At 48.2% G+C, this 25,506-nt stretch overlaps 1 protein-coding gene across 1 annotated transcript; it reads left to right on the forward strand.

The window, feature by feature from the left end:
• The first annotated feature begins 831 nt into the window (after positions 1-831).
• LOC128807132 (sodium- and chloride-dependent GABA transporter 1-like) lies at positions 832-23,554 on the forward strand. The gene is made up of 14 exons (XM_053977251.1): positions 832-1,075; positions 5,694-5,825; positions 6,511-6,611; positions 9,170-9,279; positions 9,660-9,792; positions 10,982-11,116; positions 12,539-12,642; positions 12,937-13,061; positions 13,743-13,855; positions 18,138-18,269; positions 18,972-19,074; positions 19,487-19,587; positions 20,380-20,547; positions 23,251-23,554. Exons 1-14 carry the CDS (start codon positions 832-834, stop codon positions 23,353-23,355), a joined length of 1,806 nt encoding a protein of 601 aa, XP_053833226.1. The 3' UTR covers positions 23,356-23,554.
• Positions 23,555-25,506: the final 1,952 nt, after the last annotated feature.

The following is a 25,506-nucleotide window of genomic DNA, read 5'->3' on the forward strand; positions in this document are numbered from 1 at the left end:
TGCAATATTGGGTTAGACACAGGTGTAGTAACATAGCCTGCTCTCGCTCTCTTTCCAAATTGTTTTGGTGTGATGGTTATATACTTCTTAGGAACTAAAATCAATGCAGGTATCAACTAAATTTTTTAGTCAGACTCATGCAATTAATCATCATGACTTTGTAGTCCTGACTTAATGGGATTTCAGTAGTTCACAGGCTGGCTCTAGTCACAATGAGCACAAGCTGAATACACCTGGGGATTACAGTACCACATGCAACACGGTGTACAGGGAGGAGCTGAGCAATTGCCTTGCCAGATGCTGCAGGTGCACAGCTGTGGACAGGACTGTGTGAGGGATAAATGCATGGGATTTCCAAGTGGAGCACATCCATAGCAGAGGTGCCACTGCAAAGCTGTGCTTGGCTGGCTGGGCCACACAAACTCTCAGATGGCTCTGTGACTGCAGCACTCAGTTTTGGAGCCCAGACCTGGGAGCTCTGGCACCTTCACAGTGCCCTCCTCTGCTGTCACCCAGACAGGACAGATATATTTCTGTGCTGTGTGGTGGGTCACCCACAACCTGTGGTTTTGCTGCATGCCTACTGGTCCCAAAGCTCTTCCTGCAGAGCACTGGGATGAGAAGCAGATAAGATGAGAGCTGAGAGGTTTGTTATGTAATGGTAACAAGCAAGTCTGACACACTACATTGACACAGGACACCTTCTTTCTCTCCTTTCTCACAAGGTGCTTTGCCCAGTGCTTCCCATCTTGTCTTCTCGTGGCCAGGGCAGAAACTGCATTTCCTGCTTCTCCAGCCCCTCAGCAAGAGCGGACGTACTTCTGAGTCACCATGGGCAAGATGGACAACACCTCCGTGGAGCTGAGCTCTCCCTCTGAGGTGAAGCAGGCAGCCCTGGAGGAGCCAGAGCCCATCAGCCCTGAGGTTGTGAGCACCAAGAAGAAGAAGAAGAAGGAGATCCCAGACAGAGGTTCCTGGAAGGGGAAATTTGACTTCTTGCTGTCCTGTGTGGGCTATGCTATTGGTCTGGGCAACGTCTGGCGCTTCCCTTATCTCTGTGGCAAAAATGGAGGAGGTGAGAGAAATGCACAATGGGCAGCCTTGTACCTGAGCAGGTTTTGCCTTGGTGTGGGTCTGGGCAAATGGGTGGTCCTCCAGCTGAGAGCTCTCCCATATGGTGGGAGTTATTAAATTGTCCAGAGACAAGTTTCCATGATCTGTGGGCTTTACTAGCAAGTGCAGGCTGGGAAGAAGCAGTCTAAAGAAACTCATTTACTTACAGGGAGGGCTATGCACAAATAGGTACCCAGCTGGATTCTGAGGCACCTACAGAGAAACCAGTTTGCATCTGTTAAAGGTTGAGTTCTCCTCAGTCTAGCATATTCTCAAGGGAGTTCTCCCTGCTCAGCTACAGAATTTCTGCACATCTTGGATCAACTCAGAAAACACACTTCTGTGCCTCAGCTCCCCTCTCAAATGGTGCTCTTTCTTCTGTCTTGTCAGGGAGATGCTTTTGTGGAGGGGAGTACAGGCAGGTGTCAGTAGAGCCGGGGCTCTTTCTTCTCACTCCATGCTGAGCTCTCCCATTGCTTGTGCCTGTTACTAAAACAGCCTTCCTTCTCCCCTTTGAAGAGCTGCTCACTTCCTTGAACAATTTTACAGACTTCCCACACAAGTCCAAACTCCTTTTCCTCACCTTTAAGGCTGTATATATAATTTTAGGTGCTGCCTGCTAGTCTTGTCACATTGCTCTTTGCTTCCCTCTTAGCTCTTCCTGGCCTGGAGTCCCCCTCCCAAGTGCCACACTCATTCATACTGCTCTGAGGGTCTCTTCTCATGTTTCTTCTCCATGTCTTTTTTATTTTCCTTTTGCCTTTGGTTCTCATAACTTCTCATATCACCAGCCCATTTCTGCTGTTGTGGGCAGTGTAGGATGCTCTTCTCCTCCAACCCTGGAGAAGAGGAGAAGGGTCTTGTTCTCTGAAGCAATGTCCACTTAACTTCATGGCATTTAAGGGTATCTAGGCCCTTTCTCTGAAGCATGTGGAGTGAGTGCCAGCAGGAGACCAGAAAGTTAGCAATTTCAACAAGAAGATTTCTAACTGACCGTGTTGTTTTCATAGAATTGTAGAATCACAGGATGGTCAGGGTTGGAAAAGACCTTAAAGATCAGCCAGTTCCAAACCCACTGCCAAGGGCAGGGACACCTTCCACTAGGTTGCTCAAAGCCATGTCCAACCTGGCCATGAACACTTTCAGGGATAGGGCATCCACACCTTTGGGTTTTGTGGAGAGGTGGAAATGCGCAGCTGAGCTGAGTGAGGTTTATGGGAACATCCAGGCCTGCCCTGGGGAGCCTGTGCCACCAATGCCAGAGCCACAGTGCAGGTCTGTCCTCTTTGTCTGGCCACACTCTGACTGCTAGCTCTCCTCATAGAACATTTCCCCCGTGGCTAGGTCCCAGCACTGGTTGTTAGCCAGCATCTGCCCTGTGGTTGCTGCGTCATCTCAAGTCTCACACCAGCTCTGTGCTGCCCGTGACTGTCTCTTCACACATAAAGGTGGAGATGACAATGCCTGTAATTAGATGAGGGGTGTAGTGAAGCTAAAATCGATCCCACATATAAAGTCAGCTGAGAACCTAGGACAGAGGGTGCTGTAGAGGTTGGAGGGCTATTATTAGCATTAGCAATGGCACGGGGTGCTCTCTGCCCTGACAGCTGCGGGCACGCAGAGGGAGCAGCCGGCTGTGAGCAGAAACGCCAGGCAGATGAAATGCGGGACGCGGTTCCTGCCTGCCCCCAACACCCTGCCTCCCCTGCCGCTTCGTGGCAGCCCGGATGGCTCGTTCCTGTCGCCCTGGCGGCAGTGGCTGCCGGCAGGCACGGTGCTCCCGCAGCCGGCACCGGGGAGCGAGCGGAGCTGCCGCGGAGCCGGGCGGCCGAGCTGACGCACGGGAGCGTCACCGGGACCCGGAGCGGCGAGGCGGGGGCGCACGGCAGCTCCTTCGCAACCGGGTGGGCACCGCCTCGGCTCTGCCTCGACGGAGGCGCCTCCGGAGCACAGCAGACTGTGGGTGGAACACTAATTTTAGCGTCCTGCATGTGCGCCGCTCAGAGCGCGGTCGTGTGGGCTGCTTCCATTACGCACAGGCAAATTGAACTGAATCGAAATATTGTCGTCTCACTTACCGCTGTCGCATTGCATCGGCTTACGGCTGGTTTGCTCGGCGCAGGGAGCCCAGGGCACGGCAGCCCAGAGCTCGGCCCATCCGCTGCGGGGAGCAGGCTTCACCCAAAGTGATGCCTGGGCTCCCTGCTGGCCCTGCACGCAGCTGGATGTGCCCAGCTGTGCCCATGGCTCCAGCCTCTACACTGATCTCTAACCTTATACAGTCCCTCTGATCTCAACAGAATTGTACCAGACTCCAAATTCACTCTAAATGCAGCTCAGTACGTGCTAAAAATTGCCTGTGAGATCCTAAGCTTGAATAACTTGAGAGAAAAACAATCCTTTAAATAAGCATCCTGCACTCCTCATTTGCACACTGAGACTCAAAGCAACAGAGTGTAACAGCTTGTAATGCTCAATTTTTGATTCGTGGGCAGTGTTCCCTGTTTTAAGGATTAATTGTTGTTCTCTGCTGTAGGGCACTAGGAGCAGGCAGATTTGGGGCTGCACAGTGAGCGCCAGGCGCTATTGATCCTTCCTTGCCTCCAAGGGTCAGTGCTCTGAGCAGGACCGGCGTCATCACCTCTTTGACACCCATGGATCTGGAGACAAACTGGGACTTGCACAAGGTCACACACAACCGTATTTTGTACCGGCCTGCAAAATTTAGATACAAATTTCAGAACTGATTTCCCATCTGACTGCACAGGACCTGGGGATATTATCCATGCCTTCTTGGGGACCTGGCCCTCCAGAGTGGCAGTGTCATTGTGAAGAGCCCTCAGCTCAAGGAAGTGGTCTAGTTTGTAGATTTTCCACTATTCTTGAGAATCAAACCAGGATAAAAGACCTGTGTCCAAATGTTTATTTGTTTGTTTTTTTTTTTTGTTTTTTTTGTTTTTTTTTTTCCCAACAGTCTAATAAGATCTTTCACCTACAAACCTTCCTGACCTGCTGTAGATGAGAAGTGCAGGATCATCAGATCTGCAGCCGAATTTCATTAATTGCTTGCACAGAAGCGAGGAAGAGACTTGCACTGCTGCTAAGCTTAGCCTCCAAACTCCACAGCAGCAGGGTGGCAGCAGCTGTGTCCTCAAAGCAGACACTGGCTTCCCACAAGAGCTCTCAGGGGCCTGGACCTTGCAGGCTGTGGTGTCTAGTGAGCAGACAGGGGAGGCTGCTGAGCAGGCACAGTGATGCTCAAAGCTGTTCTTTCCTGTACATCAGGCTGCTGGTGAAGCCAAGAGCCTGCACTTCCACGCCAGCTTGTGATTCAGGTTCATGGTCACTGAGCTGCTGGCACAGAGAGTGTTTTCTCCCCACCACCCACTGCCAGCTCCTCTTGCATGCTGCCTCCCATGGACTCCCATGCCGAGTGCTGGCACCTGCCTCTCCCAGCTGGGTTCAGCTCCCTGCTTGGCAGGCAGATGTCCCCAGCTGGATGTCCCCTGAGCCAGCATCCCTGGCTGTGCCTGGCTGCTTCCCTGCCCTCAGAGAGCAGCTGCTGGAGCCTGCCTCTGCTGGGTGCAAGCTGGGCCACAGCTCTCCAGAGTGGCTTTGCTCGCTGGCTCCATGATTGCTTTCCTACGATTATCTGGAGAAGAAGACTCAGACTGACAGCTCAGCCCTAAGGCTAGTGCAGGAATCAGTGCTGTCCTGAACATAGCCAGCTGCTTCTGAACAAACTGAGTGTCCTCCCTCTGTCCCCAGTGAGCATCTTCTGCAAAAGTTTGTCCTCAGAAATGACAGCCCACTCCAGTGCATGCATGAGAAAGATAAAAAATTGGCTTTGTCCCACATCCTAGAAGTCAGGATGACCTGAACTTGTACAGCCTTCCAATCACACAGCAAGGCTCTCCTATTCTACTTGCTCTTCTAAAAACTGGGTGCCTGTAATATCTCTAGTGAATGAGTGTTCTACCTCCTTTCTAGTGATGAGATGATTTCCACAGGGCCATGGAGAAGAATAATATTTTTCACTAGGAATTTTAAGGGTAAAACCTAAACCACAGGTGGGGTGGTGTATAGCACTGTTACAAGAGCCAATACAGCCTTGGTCACAGCTTTCTTAAAAGACTGAAACAGTTATAAACAAAGAAAGCAGTGGCCAATGCCAGATATTCCTGTGCACTATTCCCTCAAGAAGAAGAAGAATTGAAAGCTTCTTCAGGTAAGACAGAAAGCATCAACAAGTTACCAGTGTCAGTGTCCAAGCTTTTGGGGTTGTTGTCAGATTAGGTTTAGCATTGTCTAAACAGCTAACAAAGTGAGCCTGGCATTGCACAGCTAGTGGTGCCAGTGTATATGTATACACGGTACATACATACCCACAGTGATAAGGGGAAGGCAGCTGTGACCTCAGTGGAAGACTCACTGAACACATCAACTCCAGCTGCAAACTTTTACCTCTGGGAGAGGCTGCTCCTCATCACATGGGTGCTGCAGAGCAAGAAACTGCAGCTGGAGGCATTTCTTTCTTGATCAAAGGGGGAACTGCCTGATAACATTGCTCCTTCTTTCAGGGGCCTTCCTCATCCCCTATTTCCTGACGCTAGTGTTTGCTGGGATTCCTCTCTTCCTGCTGGAAACTGCTCTGGGCCAGTATACTTCTGTTGGTGGACTGGGAGTCTGGAGATTAGCACCCATGTTCAAAGGTACTGTGCTGTATGTTTGTGACAGCAATGGCATGTAACTAGAGGCAAAACTCCATTAATGGTTTGAAGGCAAATCAGCAAATCCGTGGGGGCTGGGATGGGGTGGCAGGTGAAGAAGGGCTGGGTTCCCCCTCTGTCTTTATCAAGCTGTCCTTGACCTCAATGTCTGCAGTCACTAACATCACTGTGCTCTGTTCAAGCAGTTTTGTGTGATGACAAGGGACTTTATGGACAGTATGGACTGTGACAGAGGGGCTCTGGTTGCAGAAGACCCTTTGTTTTCCCAAGCCTCTCTACATTTGCTTACTTTAATTGCATGGGAATGCAACTTGTTGCCATGCTTGAAGTAACTGTTTTCTAGAAGCCAATGCTGATTTAGAAATGCCTTGGATGTGGGAAAGTACAATACTGCCAGGGAAGTGACAAGATTCTGTTTTCATGGAGCTCTGTCCATAGAGTACTGGTGGCACACTGAAAACATTCTTGGAAAGTGGAAATGGGTGGCTGAGAGACATAAGGGAATGAGCCTCCCTTGCTGATCAGCTCACTGTGCAACTATAGCACACTCTGTGTTGATGAGCTGGTTCCCTTTTTCTGGTTTTCAAAAAAGCCTTGCTGTGGTGCCCATGAACTCCCTTGGGTACTGGAGACCTGGATTGATGCTGCTCTCTGCCTTTGTTTGCAGGCGTTGGACTGGCAGCTATGGTTCTGTCCTTCTGGCTGAACATCTACTACATTGTCATCATTGCCTGGGCTCTCTACTATCTCTTCAACTCCTTCACTGCGGTGAGTCACGGGCGTGTCTGCAGCATGGCATTGCCTGTGGTCTGGGTCCTCACTCCCACCTATGGGCAGTGGTTTGTTTGTGACCCACAGTGGTCACTAGCTGTGTGCCATTTGTGCAAAGAGCCCTTGTCAGCATCATGATATGCCCTTTCTGAAGAGGTTCATGAGCCCTGGAGGCAGTTTTGTGGTGCTGATGGGTAGTGATGTTTATCTTCTGGGGTGGATGGTCCTATCCCCTCTACAGGCACTGTTCCCTGCTCACTTCAGTCTTTAAAACTCAGCCTTTGTTTCTGTTTTATTTCTAGGGCTGCTCGAATCTGAGCTGCACATTTCCAGAACTGGTTTTGTCAGGTTTTGTTACATCATGGTCTTATTTCTCAGGACTTACTCCTTATCTTAATTAGTTCTTATTCACTTCTCTCTTGATAAATGATCTCCAAAGGATTTTTTTTTTTTTTTTCTGCTGGGAAACAGATTCAGAAAGTATCTAGACATCTGCTTGTGACTGTCCCTCAGTGTGTGCTTTGGTGTAATGGTTTATAGTGGGTTCCTCTTCCATAGCAGGGCCTTCTACCATACAAGGTTAGAATCATACCCCATATTAACTTCTTGGTACTGAATGATTTATTTCAGCCCAGACACTGGTAAGAGTTTCCTTAATGTAGCTCTCTGAGCAACCTGAAGCCTTAAAGACATCAACCCCATGGTTCAAATGGGATCTTTTAAAATGTCACTTAGACATAACCCTGAAATGCTATTGTGGACACTGTATATCCAGTTTTCCTTTTTGTTCCAGCAAAACTTTCCAGTATCTATCAAGACTTTTGCTGAATAATTTCATTTGGCATTCCCAACTGTGCTTCTACCACCAATACCACGTATTACTGTAGGGTCCTGGATCCAAAACAAAATTATTGGCTGTGGGTCATTAGATGCACCCTCGGGGATTCCCAAATAAACAGAGGTCTTCCCCAAAGTAACCCATCCCAACTACACCCTGGGCAGGATGCTTCTGAGGGTAAGGCTTTGGTACATTCAGGTGTTACACACCCAGGTGGTGACAGTGCTTGTATGTACATAGGCAGATCCAGGTGTTTGGCTCAAGACCTTTTCTTTTACCGGAGATAATAATTCCAAATTCCCAAAAGGACCTGAGGTGCAAATGAAAAAGCTAGGCTGATGTCTGTCCCCTGTACCTCCTAAATTTAGCTAAGAGTATTTTGAACTATAATAGGAGCCCAGCCTGCCTTCTGCAGTTTCTGTCCTCTGAAATTCAGAGGAAATGGAGAAGCAACAAACTGTCCCCCAACCTGCCCCTCCTTGTGAGAGCTGTGCAGCTTCTCTAACATGCAGACATTGAAGAGCTGCTTTGTAGCACTGCTCAAGCTACTGCCTTTTCTTCAGTGCAGTTAGCAAGTCCTCAGTGAAATCACCAGGGGGGTGCAGTGGTCTGGGTGGCCACTGGAGTGTCACCTCCCCCCCTGCAATAGTCACCATTCTGCCAGGATACCACGTTTGATGGTATCATCTGCTGGAGTGAACTGATTTAGATGGAGCAGTGAAGGCAGCACTTAAAGGCACTGATGGCACAAGGCACTTAAAACACAGATAATATTTTTGAAGAGGTCTACATTCGTGGAAGAATAGGGATGGATACAAACATCTTCTTAAAGCTTTGTTGAGCTGGAGCCTCAGGCCTTATCTGCAGAGGGAAATCACCCAGAGTAGCTGCTCTGCATTTATCTACACACACTGTGCTTGGGAAAAGAGGCAGCTGCTCATGGAGACATATCCGAGCTGCTTTCCTCGGGCTGGCTCAGCCGTGGCACTAGGTGGCCTGGGTGAGTTGCCCTGCACACTCACACGGCCCCTGGCGCTGCTGCTTCACTGCCCGCGGTGCCAGAGCTGATCGCACTGTGTAGTGTTGTGCTGCTACCCACAGTGTAAATATCTCCTAGGAATCCCTTTGTGCTGCTCATAATCAGGGCAGTGGGCAGCATGAAACAGCTACTGTCCTGGACAATTTTCTCCTGTGCTTGTGTTAGGAAAGTCTGTTTGTGTAGACAGCCCATTGCTTCCATTCTCAGGGCCATGTTGCTTTTTAAGCATTGAAGTTGGTGTAAATGAAACATAAGAAACAAATCCTTGCTTATTCTTTCTGAAGTAAATTCCAGCCACTTGTTGAGTGAAGCTACCAAAAAGCTGTAATGGTTATCCCTTGACAGTATTTTAATTTGTAGATATTAATTATCAACAGTTAATTGGAAGTGGCTTTCTATGTGGGGAATTGCTAACATTTTATTGGAGCTACAGTATTGCCCTAATCACATCATGATATTCCCCCCCCCCCCCCCAAAAATCCTTGTCACAATGTATCATATTTTCAAAAATAGTTCCATTATTTTGGCTACAAGGGCATGCCCATCCAGTGGAGCTGCCCATTATCTTTGCAAAAAAAAAAAAAAAAAAAAAAAAAAGGGGCTTCAGTTTAAAAGAAGCCAGATTTCACTTGGGAGATATCAATGAATGATAACCCTGCTGTCCTTGTGCTGGTGCAGGACCTGCCGTGGCAGACCTGTGGGAACGCCTGGAACACAGACCGCTGCTTCTCCAACTACTCCCTGAACGACACCACCAACCTCACCAGCGCTGTCACCGAGTTCTGGGAGTACGTCCCCAGCCTGCCTACACCAGGTTTCTCCCCCTCCCTGTGGTCACTGTGCCTGCCCACCAGGGCTGTGGCTGTGCCTGTTGGCTCTGTTCCTTGGGCAGCTTTGGCAGAAGGGCATTACAGCCAGCCGCTGGCCATGGTGGGCATGGGGCGCGCTGTGCAAATGCAGGTCAGATGGACGGGCAGGCAAACAGTCTCTCCACCTCTCTTCGCCTCCCTTTGTCCCGTCACAATGATCCTCAGTTCTCTCTAGGGATTTGTGGGTTCTCTCATTTGTCTGCACCTGGCCCTTCACCCTCCAGCCACCTCTGGGAGCTCCGAATTCCTCTGCCCTGGATTGTTAGACTTCCTCCTAACACAGTTTCTCCCACCCTTAGGAGGAACATGCACCAGATGTCCGGAGGCCTGGGGGAGCCTGGCACCATCCGCTGGCCCCTGGCTGGCACGCTGGCCCTGGCCTGGCTGCTGGTCTACTTCTCCATCTGGAAGGGTGTGGAGTGGACAGGCAAGGTACAGTGTGAGGGCTGGGTCTTTTGGTGCTGCCTCTCATTGCTGCACCATCAAAATGTCCTCCAGACTCAATTTTATTTAAGTGTCTATAACTAAGGTTACAGTGTTTAGAGGCAAAATCACAGTAGATACTATTAAATTCCTGACATTTACCTTTCATGGCTGTAAAAATTGCTACGATGTTTATGGTAATTTTCATTCTAAGTGTAGAGAATAGCTCTTGCCTGTAAGGTCATGGGTCTGAGCGTGCATTCTTTTTGGGAAGAGGCATTTTCAGAAATTACTTATATTTCCCACTTTGGGACAGCCCTTTGAAGAGAGCAAAGCTTCTTGTGGCCTCCCACTTTTGACAATCACAGTCTCTTAAATTGCCTCTGGTGGAAAAAAATCTCACCATCTCCTTTGAAAATTTCCCTGCTGCCCTTTTGATATTGATGGGAGACCTTCAGATGAGAAGCCCATTGTTATTCCCTGTGCAGTGTTCCAGGCTAGCACAGCAGAAAGGTAATTGCTTTGTTTAGGGAAACGGCAGTGCTGAGATGCTGGGATGTGTTATTTAGAGCACAGCATGGTACAGCAGGACACTATTATGAAAGGAATAATCTAGAGGAGAGATCAGAAAGAAGCACTTCAGGGGTAGGTCACCTAAGCTGTTAACTTCCCCAGTGGCTCTCAAAGAGGCTTTAGCTACGCAGCCACAGCAAAGCCCTGGTGATTACTGGTGTGGGCCCTGTGATGAGGGATGGCACATACCTGTGAGATACTGAAACTGCTGAAAAGAAAGCAGTGGAATCAAGGCAACTTGTTTTGCTTGATGCATTGGTTTAGAGAAACACCAGCTTTAGCTCTGCAAAACAAGGATGTGATGACTTAAGGGGATTACTTCTGTGGACTAAAATTATCCCTGTGCAATTCCTTTATCTTTGGCATTTCATCCAGACTTCAGTCTGCTACTTTTGTGATTAGTGTGTCCTTATGTATCATTGGCAGGGAGAAACCTCAAAAAGCCAGAAACGTTACTAGCATGGGAATGGGGGACAGAAAATGCAAGGAAATGCTGCTGCAAATGGCTGTGCTTGGGAGCCTGTCCCCCTCACAGGAGAACATGGCAGACTCAATGACACCATGGGCAGGAAAGGTCCGGGGCACTGGTGGGCTGATGGCTTCTCTCCCATGGGGTCTTTTTCAGGTGGTGTATTTCTCAGCCACCTACCCCTACTTCATGCTTTTCATCCTATTGTTCCGGGGAGTCACGCTGCCAGGAGCCAAGGAGGGGATCCTTTTCTACCTCACACCTGACTTCAGGAAGCTCTCTGACTCTGAGGTTTGTAGCCTAGTGAGGAAAGCTCTTATCTCCCAGCTGTCTCTGCATTAGGCTTCCCCAGGCACTTCCCATGAATATTGTAAGTACTCTAGAATAACCCTGTACAAGTATTCGTGACACATGTCCCATAGGCTGAGATAAAACTGAGGAAAAGGTCCTTCATGGGTGGAAGTCTGTGCAGCAGCTCTGCTGTACTCAAGCAGTGGTATCCACAGGGTATGGGGAGTCAGAAGTTATCCTGACAAAGGGACCTGCCCTCTGGGCTGGGAATGTCTCATTTCAGTGACTGTCCTAGGGCTGCTGGTCTGGTGGTCCCAGAGAAAGGATGATGTGGTGCTGGCATGGGGGCCTCAGAAGGAGCACAAGCACAGCAGCACACAGCAGCAGTTTTTGGAAGTGCTTAAGTGATGAGTGGTGGCCAGTAATGTGGTCTTGGTCACTGGAAGCAGAGAGGAGACCCAGGAGGAACAGGGATACTTGCAAAAATGAAGTTTTTCAGGATACACAGACTCTGCATTTTTCAGCAGCAGTACTTCCATGGTTCCAAAGTAGTTCACTAGTCATGTGTGAGTGGGGATAGCTGGACATTTGTCACTTCCCAGAAGGGTCCTGATGATCCCTCTTTCAGGACACTCTCTGTAACTATACTACCAACTGCATTGGCTCCTAATGCAGGAAACAGGGCTCTGAAGACCAGAAGAGTTGTGTAAATACTACACAATTAAGAAACAAACAGTCTGTCTCCTTTTCTTGAACTTTCTAAGATTTAACACCTTAAGGCAGTGGGACCAGCTTTGCAAGCTGTCCTCTGCAGTCGTTTGCACAAACAGCTCCATGTTGGAAAATCAAAGACACACTAGTGGAAGAGAAATGGAGGGTGTGAGAGAAGGATGTGGGTCTCTGAGTGGAGCAGCATCCCTTGGGGGCACATGTGCAAACACACACACAGACTCAGACAATGCAAGAGTCCCTTCTGATCTGCATGGGACACTGTTCAGAAATCCATGACCCTTCATCTATCTACATCCCTCCCATCGAAGGGCTGGGGATATATGTCTGATGCTGGGCCAGACTGCACTTTGATACACTTGGGAAGGATGCAGATTCCCTACCTTCCAGTATATAAAGAGCCCTACAGTAAAGCCCTGGAGAGGGACTTTTGATAGTGATAGGACAAGAAGAATGGCTTTAAACTGAAAGATAATAGCCTTAGATTAGATGTTAGTAAGAAACTCTTGACTGGGCCCTACTGACAGGGTTCCCTCAGGTCCTGGACACCCCGGTGGGCTGTACATCCAAGCACACAGCTCCACAGTCTGCACCCAGTCCCCCTGCTAGCCCTGCACTGCGCTGCTGCAGGGCATGCACCTACAGCACAGAGTCCCCTTCTGCTGCACTCCTCTTGTGGCTCCTTCTCCGCAGGTCTGGATGGACGCAGCCACTCAGATCTTCTTCTCCTACGGCCTGGGGCTGGGCTCCCTCATTGCTCTGGGCAGCTACAACACTTTCCACAACAATGTCTACAGGTCGGTAGTTTTTCTTCCATCCTCCTGTGTGGCAGGGGCTCCTCGTGGGTGAGGCAGGGGGTTGTGGTGAATCTGCCTGATCTCTGCTATCCCCTTGCTGGCAACACGCAGCCCAGGGGACACACTGTGATCTCTTTAGAGGGGCTCCCTGCCTGCAGGACACTTTGTATGTCACCTGTGCTACCCATCCAAGGCACAAGACCGGCTCTCCACAGGGCTTGGTCTTTTGTTTACCCCACTCTCTGCTCTTGGTAGGGACCTGCAGGTGGGTTTTTTTCTCTTTCTCTCTTCCAGAGACTCCATTATTGTCTGTTGTATAAACTCCACCACAAGCATATTTGCAGGATTTGTTATTTTCTCTATCATTGGCTTCATGTCACACATCACAAAGAAGTCGGTGTCAGAGCTGGCCTCCTCGGGTAAGCAGAAGCCCAGGTTCAAATACAAGAGCAGCCTGTGAGAACCATTTGTGTGGGGTGCTCTTGGTTCTTTCCTGACTAGGTGTGCTGAAGTTTTATTTTGCTGTAGTGAAATATTTAGGCCATTTGCTGTCTGAAAACTTCCTATGCAGAATAGATGCTATGTTTTCAGTAGATGTGATCAAAATTTGGAGTCCCTTTTTCATGCAAAATCTTGAGACTGTGATCTCAGAATAATTTTTTAACCAAGATGGGACTGTGTCTTTCTTCATGAAGACATATTTTGAAATTGCTGTCTTTCCAGAGAAAGCTTTTATCTCAAGAAATAGCATTTTGCGGTGGAAAAAAAAAAAAAAGGCACCAGGAAAGTTATAACCAGCTGTGAATATCAGTTTATTTTTCTAGCACAGTGCTCCAGCTCCATTTGGTTGCAATAATTTGATTACTTGATTACTTACTTGCAGGACTTGTTTCTCCAATCTGTCTCCCCATCTTGCCCCTGTGCCTCCCACCAAGCTGGTGGGTCACAGGCACAAAGGCGCAGGTGTTCCTAGCTCCTATATGAAAACCCCTGAGTTCTTGGCTGTAATGTTTGTCTCTCTGTTTAACTGTGGCACTCAGCTCAGACTTCCCATCAAATGGTTTGTAAACATGGGCTCATCCCCCTTTTCATTACTGCAGGCCCTGGACTGGCTTTCCTCGCCTACCCGCAGGTTGTCACACAGTTGCCCTTGTCCCCACTCTGGTCAATCCTCTTCTTCTCCATGCTGATGATGCTGGGTCTGGACAGTCAGGTGAGAACAACTCAGGGATAAAGTGGAGGAAGATACAAAAATGTCTTCAGGTACAATTGTGGTGCCCCCTTCTGCACTTGGGACAGTGCTGAGCAGAGTGGGTTTTTACTCTCTCATGGTGTGAGGGCTCTGCTTTCCTGCAGCATTTTGGCATTGTTGTTGATGCCAACAACAATGCAACCCTGAGCAGAGCTGCAGCCTGTGCCTGGGTACCCTGACTGCTTTGCCATCTTACCTGATGGCAAAGTTTTACAAGATACTTGAGGGGGAAGAAGATGTAGCAAAAGGTCTCTACCCTGATCCCTCAGAGCCCTCACAAAACAAACCAAAAAAAATTATCTCTGCATTTTTACAAGTGGTGATAGGGTTTTTTTTTCTGATAATTCAGCATAAAAGTAGCTGCCCAGTGAAGCAGTGAATTGCAGCATGCCTTCCTTTTGGAGTGTATCAAAATCAAAGGCTCCTGCGAAAACCTGCACTTGGTCTGTCATATCCACCCTTGTGCCCCCATGCTCTTCTCTTGCAGCACAAACCACCAGTACAAAATGGATGCTCTTTTGGATTACAGGTTGTGTTCATAAACCCAAGCCTACTTCACAATCAGACTTAAACCTATTCTTGAAATGTCACACCTGGTTTCCAGGAAAATCTAATCAACCAAATCTGGTTTTCAATCATATCGCACTCTCATAAACACTTTATAAAGCTCATGAATGCATTACCACAGACATAATTTAGGAAAAAAAATTCAAATAAAACCTGACTGTTCTGAAAGAAACTACATTTACAGAAAAAAATTATCTGCATTGGTTATTCACTCAGTGTTGGCAAATCAAGACATGACAATAAGCCCTCTAAGCACTCTGTGGAATTTATTTGCTGCATTTGCTTCTGAAATACCCCTTGAAATTCTCCACATCCCTTCTGACAGCCAGTTTCAGAGGGCAGACAGTCTGTTGGGAGGCTATCATTGCCTGGAGGAAGAGGCTGGGGGTGGGGAATGAAGCAACAAATGGAAAATAAGCTTTTAAACAGCACAGCTAAATACAGGTTAAGAAGCTTTCTTGTCTGCATGCTGGAGCTCTGCTTCATTCAAACACACCAGCAACAGCATGGCAGCTTATGCATATAAACCAATGAACGCAGGCTGCTACAATGGCTGCAATTCCACATGCATTTTGAAGCATTCAGTTAAAAAAAATCACGGTTTTTCTACATGCTGATCACATATCCTTTGTGGCATTTGCAGATGGGGAGCAAGCATTTTTCATTTGGGTCAGCAGCCCAGTTCATGAGGCACAGCAGGGCCGTAGGGCATGTCCTGCACCCCGGGGCTGCTGGGCTGAGACTGTCGCTTGCCACCGGCAGGGCACGGCTCTGTAGGCACAGCGGGAATGCTCGGGAGCCTAGCAGGGGAAGGGAGACTGGGCTGAGATCTGTGTTTGTGATGCAGCCACGAGCTCCAACCCTTTAGCGTCAGTGGGAGTAAGTCCAGCGAGTCTCCTGCAGATGCAGCACAGCTCCATCTGCTCTTCCTGCCAGGGTGCTCTGCGGTTCTTCGAGTGGGATGAATGACCTGTACTGACAGACACCTCCCTCCTGTGCCCTCATTCGTGTGCCTTGGTGTTTCCTCTGCTCTGATCCCATCCAGACCCTCTTTCATTATATGCTTGTGCTTCCTTTTAACCTACCAGTTTCCAGGTCAGGCATTTATTGCTCAGGGGAGCTGGCAAGCCTTGTGACTGCCAGCCTGTGTCTGTCCCATGTGAGGCTGCCTAGCATTGGTTGGTCATGAGGATTTCCAGCTGCCAGCAGTGAGACCACTCTCATGGCTCTCTGCTGCACATCTGGCAGCTGTGGTCAAGCTCCCCACAGGTCCATGCATCCCAATAGGGTGCTCTGTGTGGCTGAGGAGGGAATAGCAATTGGGAGAGGGTGGAAAAGAGACTCTCCTTCAGACAGAGGTGCCACATCTGCATTGACTCCCAAACCCAGATTACTGGACCCAGCAGCTTGTGTAATGATTAGGCCCCTAAAGAGGAAAAGGAGCAAAAGAGAGAAGTTAATGGAAATAAAATGCTTGGGAAAGAAATAATATAATGGGATTAGGCACAAAGAAGAGAGGAATGTGTGCTTAAAATTGTTGCTGGATAGGGTTGGTGGGAAAAGCAGAATTTTTTGGAAAGCAAACTGCAGTGGCAAGAACAGGAGGCACCAATGTTCAGCTCCTTGCCACTCTGAAATGTGCAAGCAGCCAAGGTTTGGTCTGTAAGCTGGGAAAAGTGAGCCCCATGCCAAGCAGCTGCAGTCCCTGGGGCTAGAAAGGTAAGCCTCCTCCAGGCTGCATCCCCTATGAAGTCTGAGGCTGTCATGAAGCAATTTTCAGTGAATGGTATGAAGATCATTGCCTGTTCCATGGCTAGAAAAAACAATGTATGACCATTTGTTTCTCCACTTTATCTGTTACACAGGAGCTTAATTCTGATAGGAGACAAAGAGAATTCAACTCACTTTGTAGCCCTGTTCCTTACCACCCATCTCCCTGTCTTTCCCTCTATGCATTCCCTGATTTTGATTGTTCTTCCTGCACCAAAGGGCTGTCAGCTATACTCCATCCAATTATCTAAGGCATCATTTTCTTTGCTCCTTTCCTGCTGGACACCACCCTCTGCCCACGACCAGGGCTGTTCCCCTCCAAATGCATTTGCCTTTCTGGTCTCAGATCCCCTGGCCCTGCCGTGGCTCTGGCAGTGCCTGGCCATGCATCCATGTGGAAGGAATAGTTTTCAGCAGTGGTTTTTTAGTCATGCCATCTCTTCACACTGTGGTGCCACCTCAGTCCTGACTCTTCCAGACAACAAGCCAGGTGGGATGGGGTGAAGCACTCACTGTCAATGACTATAAAGGCAGCTTAACCCACGCGTGAACGGCAAAAAGATGCTTTAATGGCACTTGTGTCCAACATAAAAAGCTTAGCTCATTAAAAATTCAAGTGGAAGCAGTTGAGCTTTGATGCTCTGGGAATACTGGCTTTCCATGTGGATATAAAACCCTGGGCATACACATCTCCCTTTGCCTTGCTCTGCCCATGTGGAAGCCAGCCCCAGCAGTCAGCAGTGTGCAAGCTCTTCCACAATCCCTGCCCAGCTATAGGTTCAGGCACTCCATTTTTTTTCCACGCATCTTCCCAACCCTCTGCTGCTCTTTTTGGTCTGTATGCCTCTACCTTCACTCTAGGGGATTTTTTCCTTCCCAGGGACGGGGAAGTCCCTGACATCAAAAAGAAATGAAACCACTTTAATTTTCATTGCACTGGCTTGTACATTTGCTCAGCATGACCAGGGAAGCCAGTTTGCTGCCCTCATAAATTCCCAGGGTTGTTGCTAGAGGAAAGATGTGCTCTATGAGAGGGTGTGCTACCTGTAGTTTCTGGGAGTGAGATATAAAAGTCTCACAATTTATCAAGAGATAGGAGAGAAGAATGCACTTCACAAGGGCAGTCAAACTGGCCTTGTGCCAGAAGGCAGAACTAGTAGGAAAACTGGAAGGCAGCACTCATGGGGATTTTGTTATGTGTTATGGTGCAGATGACATTATTATACTGTGGCTGGTGCAGCTCTGCACAAACCATCCAGGGATTTCCACCTCTAGAAAGATGATGGGATTTCTAGAAATCCAGGGATTTCCACCTCTAGAAAGATGATGTGCTTTGAAGATGGGCTTTTGGTCTGCTACATGCATTTAATGTTGCTTGAAAAAGTGAAATGAAGTCGAGGACTGGGTAATCAGAGATGTTATTTACATGCACATGAGATTGGGTAATACAGGTCCTTATTGAGCATTTTAGATCATTGAACAGCACAATGCTGTTGCCACAGGCTGAGAAGAGCAAGAAGGGAAGAGCAATAAAGGTCCTGCACATGTCCCAGCAGCAGCCAGACACACAACTCTGGCACAGGGCCTGGCAGTGTGGGGAGCAGGGCAGTGATAGGGAGGCCCTAGAGAGTTTGTGGGAAGAAAGAGGAGGCTTTCCATGAGAAGCAAAAGGCAGACATTTATCTGAGCTATGTTTAAGTATTTAACTTTGGTACTCCTAGCTCCATCTATACTCAGTGGAAAGAGAGATGAATTTTCAGAAGATAGTTCAGACCAACTTTGTGCAGAGATGACTCTTCTAGAGTCTGCAGAGTCTATAAATCACTAAGGTTCTCAACATTGAAGTTAAATTTGTACAGGTTAAATTACTTATATATATATCCTCAGTGTATGCCTTTTCCCATAGTTCTGCACTGTGGAAGGGTTCATCACAGCCCTGATGGATGAGTATCCTCAAGTCCTAAGAGCCAGGAAGAAGATCTTCATTGCAGTAGTCTGCTTCATCTCTTATCTCATTGGATTCTCCAACATCACCCAGGTACAGTTTGTACAGGCTGTGCTTGTACCTCCATTCCTGACACCTTTCTGGCCACCTGGCATATCACAGCACCACCAAAGCTTTGGGAGAAGTGACAGCATTTCTCCTGTTCTGGGTAAAGTGGTTTGCTCATCACTGCTACATCTCAAGTGACTTAGGATGCCTCCATAATTTTACCATCATCCTATTGTCAGTCTGGCCTGTTGTTCTGCTGTTTGCAATAAGGACTCAATCCAACTGAGCTCAAATTTAGGGAATGCTTATTTCAAAGAGTTAAGATAACACAAAGAATACCTGTCTGTTGGGGCTTGAATCTCTGGAGCTGAAGCCGAGCTTCACATGAGGGCTGAGGGGTCTGGAGACCATTTGTGGAGCAGTGTGGGTTCATGAGGAGACAAAGCAAAACTCTGGGGAGGGGCAGAGCAGACTAAATGGACTCCTTCTAAAGCAGAGAAATCAAAGAGATCCTAGTGAATTTCTTTTCTCCCCACCTTGGGCTATGCCTGAACAGGCTGACTAATTGTCTGCAAGAGCACATCAGTTTTGCTGCTGGAAACCAAACTCCAGTGGAAATATTGCTCTGCTGTCCAAGGAAAGAGACATTAAACCAACAGACACAGACAGTAGCAATCCAAGCTGCTGGCTGATATTGTTGGTCATAATCTATAACTGAACTCCTTGACCCTGTTTTTGTCTTTTCAGGGTGGCATTTATGTCTTCAAGCTGTTTGATTACTACTCAGCCAGTGGCATGTGTCTTCTTTTTCTTGTCTTCTTTGAGACCATCTCAATTTCTTGGTGTTATGGTAAGCACAAAACACCTTGTTCCTTTGTTTTCTCTGTGGGCATGGTGACTTACTGAAAAGGCCAAAGCCAGTGAAGACAATAACAATTTTGCAGCCGAAAATAGCTTAGATTGATAACTTCAGAAAATCAGGAGTGGAGGGCTGTCATCTCACTTCTCCAGCCCTCACAAAGACCTCAGCACAGACTGGCAGATGCCCAGGGTCCTTCCCTCTAGGCCCTCAAGAGGACACCAGGAACATGGAAGCTGTTAGCATGAATTTGTGTCCCACTACCCCATCCCCTCCAGCTAATGCTTCTCATGCCACACTGTCACCCTCTTGCTGTGCCTGGCCTGTGCTCTGCCATGAGAAGAGATGAAGAGCATGGTACAGAGATTTTTTTTTTTTTTCCAATACTAATTTCTTCTTGTAGGTGTGAACAGGTTTTACAGGAACATTGAAGAAATGATTGGCTACAAGCCTTGCATCTGGTGGAAGATCTGCTGGGCCTTCTTCACACCTCTTGTCTGCCTGGTAATACCTGGGGAATCCTATGTGCAGGAGCAGGTCTAGAAAGGCCTCTAGATGGGCTGTAGGGAAACATTCTGTTCTCAACCCAAGCGCAGGTCTGGTGCAAGGGAATAAGCAGACTGGAGGTAAAGTGATACAGGAACCTCTTTCACTCTGCCTGCTGGAAATCACCCGTAAAAAAGTTCTAGATGATTGCTTTTAATTTAAATAAGGCCATTGGTTCTTCATTTTTTTTTTCTTCTTTTTTTTTTTTTTCTGAGATGCCAGAAGATAAGCAAAATAATGTAATGTTTTAAAAAGCAATTATTGGTTCTGGCTTTCAGCTACTCCAGGTTCAGCCTCTGACAGGCCTATGAGAACAAAAGCTATCACCAATTGCAGGATAACTGACTGCAGAGCAGTTTGGCCTTTGCAGGTTCCTGCCCTTCCAGCAGAAGTAGTGCAGGGAGTGGTGTGATATGAAGGCTCCTGAGACCAGCTGTGAGGATGCTGTTTACTTGCATAGGAACTGCTGTGGAGGCACTGTGGAGGCACTGCTTCTTCACTGCTTCTAGTGAAGAAGGAAATGTGGGGTATTCCAATTCCAGCTTACTGGAAAGCTTAGGATATCTTATCCAGCTTAGGATAAAAAGAAATTATATGAAATTACCAGTTGGTGGGCTGAAAGAATCTAGACTAATGAAAAGAGCTGTTGGGTTCCTGTAAGGCTGTTGGGCGCTAAGAAGATAATGAAGGAGAGAATGGCGGGACCCCAATTTTGCACTTTCCCCTGCAATGGCTGGTGTTCTTTTCTAGGGTGTGTTCTTCTTTAGTGTGGTGGAAATGACCCCTCTGACACTGGGAAAATACGTCTATCCTGTGTGGGGACAAGGCATCGGTTGGCTCATGGCTCTGTCCTCCATGCTTCTGATTCCAGGGTACATGCTCTACTCTTTCTTCACCTCAACAGGGACTCTCCGGCAGGTAGGAACAGCTTCACCACCCTGCTCTCTGCTCCCTGAACTAAACCTGGACCAAGCAGACTCTGCTCTGACAGAGTTGTCAGAGTGCACCAGGTTGGTGCTACAGGAGCTCTGTGCGCTGTCCCCCCCAGGAGAGAGGAAGGGTTCAGATCAGTCCCAGTGCACTGAACAGCCTCCAGTGACACGGGCTCGCTGGAGAGGACCTGCCTCTAACTCTGGGAGCTCAGCTGGGCTGTGGCTGGGCATGCAGATAGACCTTCAGATGGTCTACCCTTATGTCTGTTGTTCTTCAATGAGATTTGTGCGACCATCACCACAAAAATGTAGCCCTCCTCCCCTGATTGCCTCTTTGGCATGGTGTACTGGAGCCATGGAAGAGTTTGGGAAGAAATCCTTGAGGTTTCTTGATCCAGAGCAATCCCAGCTCCTGGCAATTCCTGGCTATGAACATGTTTATTTGGCACTCCTCAGCAGGGAGATCATCACCTCCAAGCCTGAATCCTGAAATGTCTCAGGCTAGGCTCTGCTAGCAGCAGAAACAAGTGCAGGGGTGGTTTGTCATGTGCCTTTCAGAGAACACTCAGTGACTGAGGCGTTAGGAAGCAAGAAAGACCCACAGTACCCACCACACTAGTCTTGTTTAAAACATTTTCTTTAGTAATTGGAGCAGGATTTTATGAAACAGTGAATCATGAGTCTCTATGTCATACCCAGTACTTACTGTTAAGATTTTATGTACAGTGTTGACATTCAGTCTTGAGAGCACTGTGCCCCAAATCCCTGGCTCAGTGCTTACAGTTGTAAGAAGTCACCCCAGGAACGTTGATTTATGGCTTTCCCAGCCCAGGAACAGCAACCAGATGCCATCTAAATCACATGAGTTTATTTTCAAGATGCTGTATTTTTAACAAACTTTGACTCAAAGAAGTCGTGGCTGGAATTACTGGGCTGAGGTCAGCTTCAGGTTCTCTTCCTTTGAGGTGAAGTTGCAGGTGGATTTGAGTTTTCTTCCTTCCAGCATTCCATTTGGATGGGCTCTGATGTGGGTGAACTGGGTGGGTTTGGGATCTCAGATCTGCTTTCAGTTTTTGGTTTCTCATCTGAAGCTGGGTTTAGGTACTTGTCCTTCCTGCAGGGTATTGTCCTTCAAGCCAGGGTATTATGTCAAGCCACTTTGTTGATTTTCGGTTTAAAGCCAACTGAATTCCAGCTGTAGAGCCTTTCTCAGACATTTACAGGGCTCCTTATTCACTCATAATGTAAGTTGGAAAAGGGGAGGAGGGAAGCTTGAAAGTACAGGTATGGGTTCAACCCTTTGCCTAGTCCCAGTCCTGTTTCACTGGAGATGGAAGAAAGCACACCACAGCATCTGGTGGAGCCCAAACTGATCTGTGACCTCTCCGGAGCAGCTCGACTCCTCCTGACCAAAGGCTTGTGCCAGTTATATCCATAGTCCTTCCAAAGTGCTGTGTATTCCTGTGCTGCCCCGGGGGCTTGGAGGGAAGCTCCTGAGTGTGTTTCCACCCCTCCCCTCAGCATCTTGTTCAAACCATCAGCACCAGTAAGCAGCATGAGTGGCTGATGTGCACCCTCCCCGTCTGACTCTTCCTCTACCATTGCCCACAAACATCACGAGACCCAGACCCCCTCTCAATCATTCATAGACCTAGGAGTGAGCAGCAGATGGCAGCAGGAAGAAAGTAGGCTAATCTGTGTGTGCATGTGTTGGTATCAGAGAGACAGAGAGAATTTTTGGCCTCTTATATACACAGATCCTGGATTAATTTGTAATAGAGTTGGAGCTGGAGGGAAATTAGATGCCAATCCTGAATAAAGTGGTTTTGACAGACAGGAAAGATTACAAGTAATTTTGATCCTACTGAGCCTGAATGTTAGAGGGGGAAAAAAATACAATGAATGGCAGAAGCAGTTCAATGAACATTTCAGGGAATTCACCCAGAAGCAGGCACTTCAGTGGTATTGGAGGGTAGGAGTTTGTTTCCCTTTACTGGAAAGAGGTTCTACTTGTCTTAGTGATGTCTGTTCAGGTTGGGCTTAATCCTCCTCTGCATTCTCTTCTGCAGCGCACAGCATCAGTCCCTCCCTGACTGGCAATAGTGATTCATTCTTTTTCATCACTCCTGATGCTCAATCCACACGCCTCCAGTAATGGTTGGCTCCTCCATATTTTCGTGGGCTCTTGCTTCACTTTACTTGACTCTGCAATTTCCCTTTGATCAGCTCAGGCTGACAGGAATTGCTGCTGTGCAAAGGTTTATGCAGGTGGATGTTCTGACTGGCATCAAAGGTACAGACCTTAAAGGCACCTTGTTAACCTGCTGTAGTTACTTAGTAATGCTTTGTAATCAACCCTAATTGAAAAATAGGTCTACTCTGAAACCTGTGGCGTTGCAGCTCTCTCTTCTTCCTCCTTGCAGCTGGTCTTGCCTGGTAACAGTTTGCCTCTTATCAGGATGTTCCCCATATTTCAGATAAAAGGAGGAGCTGCTGTGCTCTGTGCAGCATCAAAGCAAAGATGACTCGCAGAGGCTTTTGGGGTACTACCAAATGCTGCTGGAGGAGTCACTCCATGCACCATCCCTTTGCCCTGCAATCAGGGTCACCTCTGAGCCATGCCCTGGCTGTCCCAGTGCTGCTGCCCCCAGCCCTGGCTGACACACTCTCTCCTTTCATTCCCGGGCAGCGTTTGCAGCAGATGACACAGCCCAGGCCAGAGGTGCATGCTCACAACAATGGTCTCCAGCCGAAGACGTCCTTGAATGGGAGGAGCTCCGATGCCGCCGTGTAGGAGGAAAGACCCAGCTCCTCGCTCTGCCCTGTAGTTGCTCACTCCACATTGTCCCTCGAGCTCCTCTGGCACAGCTTGCTGTCCCTGGCTCTGCAGTGGCTTTTGTTTGTCCAAGAGAGGACCTGGTGGAGGAACCTGTTCGTGGCTCTTCCTCCCGGCATGGCTGACCAAGGCCCTGAACAAGCTGCCACCAGGGCATTGTGTGGTGACCACCTTCATCCTGCAACATCCTGGTCCAGGCCCTCAGGGAGGAGCAGCTGGTACCCACATCTTCCTCCTCCTGAGGAAGATGTCTCTACAGAGCTTAGACTGATTGTTATCCACTTCTCTGTTTTTCTTGCCTTTCCATGTGAAACTCCACAGAGCATCCCCCAGCACACAGCTGTGTTTCACCCCAGAGATTGCTATCACTAGGTTCAAATCCCAGATGGCTGTTGATTGATGGAGCATAAAACACCAGCAAATACATAACTGGAGGGGATAGGCAGAACAAAGGGTTCTAGTGCAGAACAAGGGGTTCTAGTGAGAAATCCTGCCTGCTGGTAGCTGTAGGACATCACCCAACACCTGGAGAAGGGTTTGGCGACAGTGTGTGCTGCTCACAGAGCCATGTTTCATCCCTGCACAGTCTCCAGACATGTTTGCTGCATCCATTGGGGCTGGCACTGTGAGCCAGAGCCCAGTGGAGCAGTCAACCTTTCTTTTCTGGAGCATCCTGCCCTCTGTAGCTGTGTGCAGTAGCCACGCCCTGACCCTAAAAAGCAACTAAAAGGGTAAATGGAGGGTTCTTTGCTACAGGCTGTTCAAGTCTCCCACACTGACCACAACAAGCTTCATGCAGGGGCAAGGCTGTGTGATAAAGAGATTTTCCAGCACTGTGAAAATCTCCACCCAAGATAAAACAGGGTAGTTCCTGCCAAACACCCTCCCTGGCTGTGTCCCTGGAAGGGAAACAATCAGATGGAGCATGATGCCCATGGGTGGTTCAGTTTATACTTTTTTTAGGAAGTGGCCACTCCTAAATCCCAGCTGGTGGAAGGCAAGAATTCCTGAGGCAGTTGGCAGGATGTAGCCAGCGTGCTTAAACTCACCCTGTGAAACAGTGCTGACTTCCCTTGGGACGTGTCTGTTCAGCCAGATCGGTCACTGGCACGCCCCAACTCCCAACACATAAACCACAGAGGGCTGTGAGCTCTTGTAGATGGTGCTGGAGGAGTGCAACACCTTGGAGAAGGCTGCAAAGTGTTTCAGAGCCTTCCTTAAACAGCAGCATATTTCTTGGTAGTAAAGCTTTGTGAAAGGAGGTGGCTGATCATAGTGCCACGTGTAGGTGTGACAGTGATGCTCCCAGTTGTGCCAGCCTCCAGTGACCCCACATAGAGATATCCTTGTACACAGAGTGTTTGGTGAGCACACGTACTGTGACTTAGTGCTGATTAGTCCCTCCCTTCCCCTGGCACAGCATTGCCAGGTCTGCTGACACTCCCAGCTTTAGATCAGAATCAACAAACTCATAAATGAGCATTCAAGAAAAGATACGTCCCACCCATCTTTCCTGCCAAAGAGTCTGGTCTCAGAAGTGACACACTGCAGTCCCCCAGGCATCCTACTGCAGGTCACAGATGAATGATGAGCCTTTGCACAATTCTCTTGCTCTCCAATAGTAGTTTCTGCAGGTTGGCCCTGTGCTGTTTGTCCCTGTGACTCACCAGAGCATGGGGCCAACCTACTCTTCTGCCAATCTTCCAGCCTATGGACCAGTAACACAAGGAAGAAAGAAGTTTTCTGGTGAAAGCTAAAGTCAGACCCCTTTGGGAGTGGGTCCCCTGCCAACTCATCAGTGCATCTTCAATTAATGTTGCTTCAGATGTGTAACCAATCTGTATTTGTACGCATGATTCTCAGCAGTCATGGCTGCTGGGCATTAAGTGCATGTTTTGTGGTCTCCAACACCCTCAGCTGAGATCACGCCCTGTCCCACCTGTAATTGTTACAGTGTTTGTGTCCAAAAAATTGCAGCTGTTAAATAGACATGAGGAAATGCTGTATTTATAGGCTTAGTCTTGTAAAGCCAAAAGCCAAACTGAAAGCTGCAATCATAACTCATCACTATTAATCTCAGCCAGTTACAGACATGTCATCTTTCCCTGT

The sequence above is a fragment of the Vidua macroura genome, chromosome 5, assembly GCF_024509145.1.
Source record: "Vidua macroura isolate BioBank_ID:100142 chromosome 5, ASM2450914v1, whole genome shotgun sequence".
Taxonomy (NCBI): Eukaryota; Metazoa; Chordata; class Aves; order Passeriformes; family Viduidae; genus Vidua; species Vidua macroura.

Coding starts and splice junctions, on each gene's coding strand:
- LOC128807132 (XM_053977251.1), top strand. CDS start 832: ATGGGCAAGATGGACAACACCTCCGTGGAGCTGAGCTCTCCCTCTGAG. Junction 1,076..5,693: donor CTGTGGCAAAAATGGAGGAG/GTGAGAGAAATG, acceptor TCCTTCTTTCAG/GGGCCTTCCTCATCCCCTAT. Junction 19,588..20,379: donor TCACACCTCTTGTCTGCCTG/GTAATACCTGGG, acceptor GTTCTTTTCTAG/GGTGTGTTCTTCTTTAGTGT.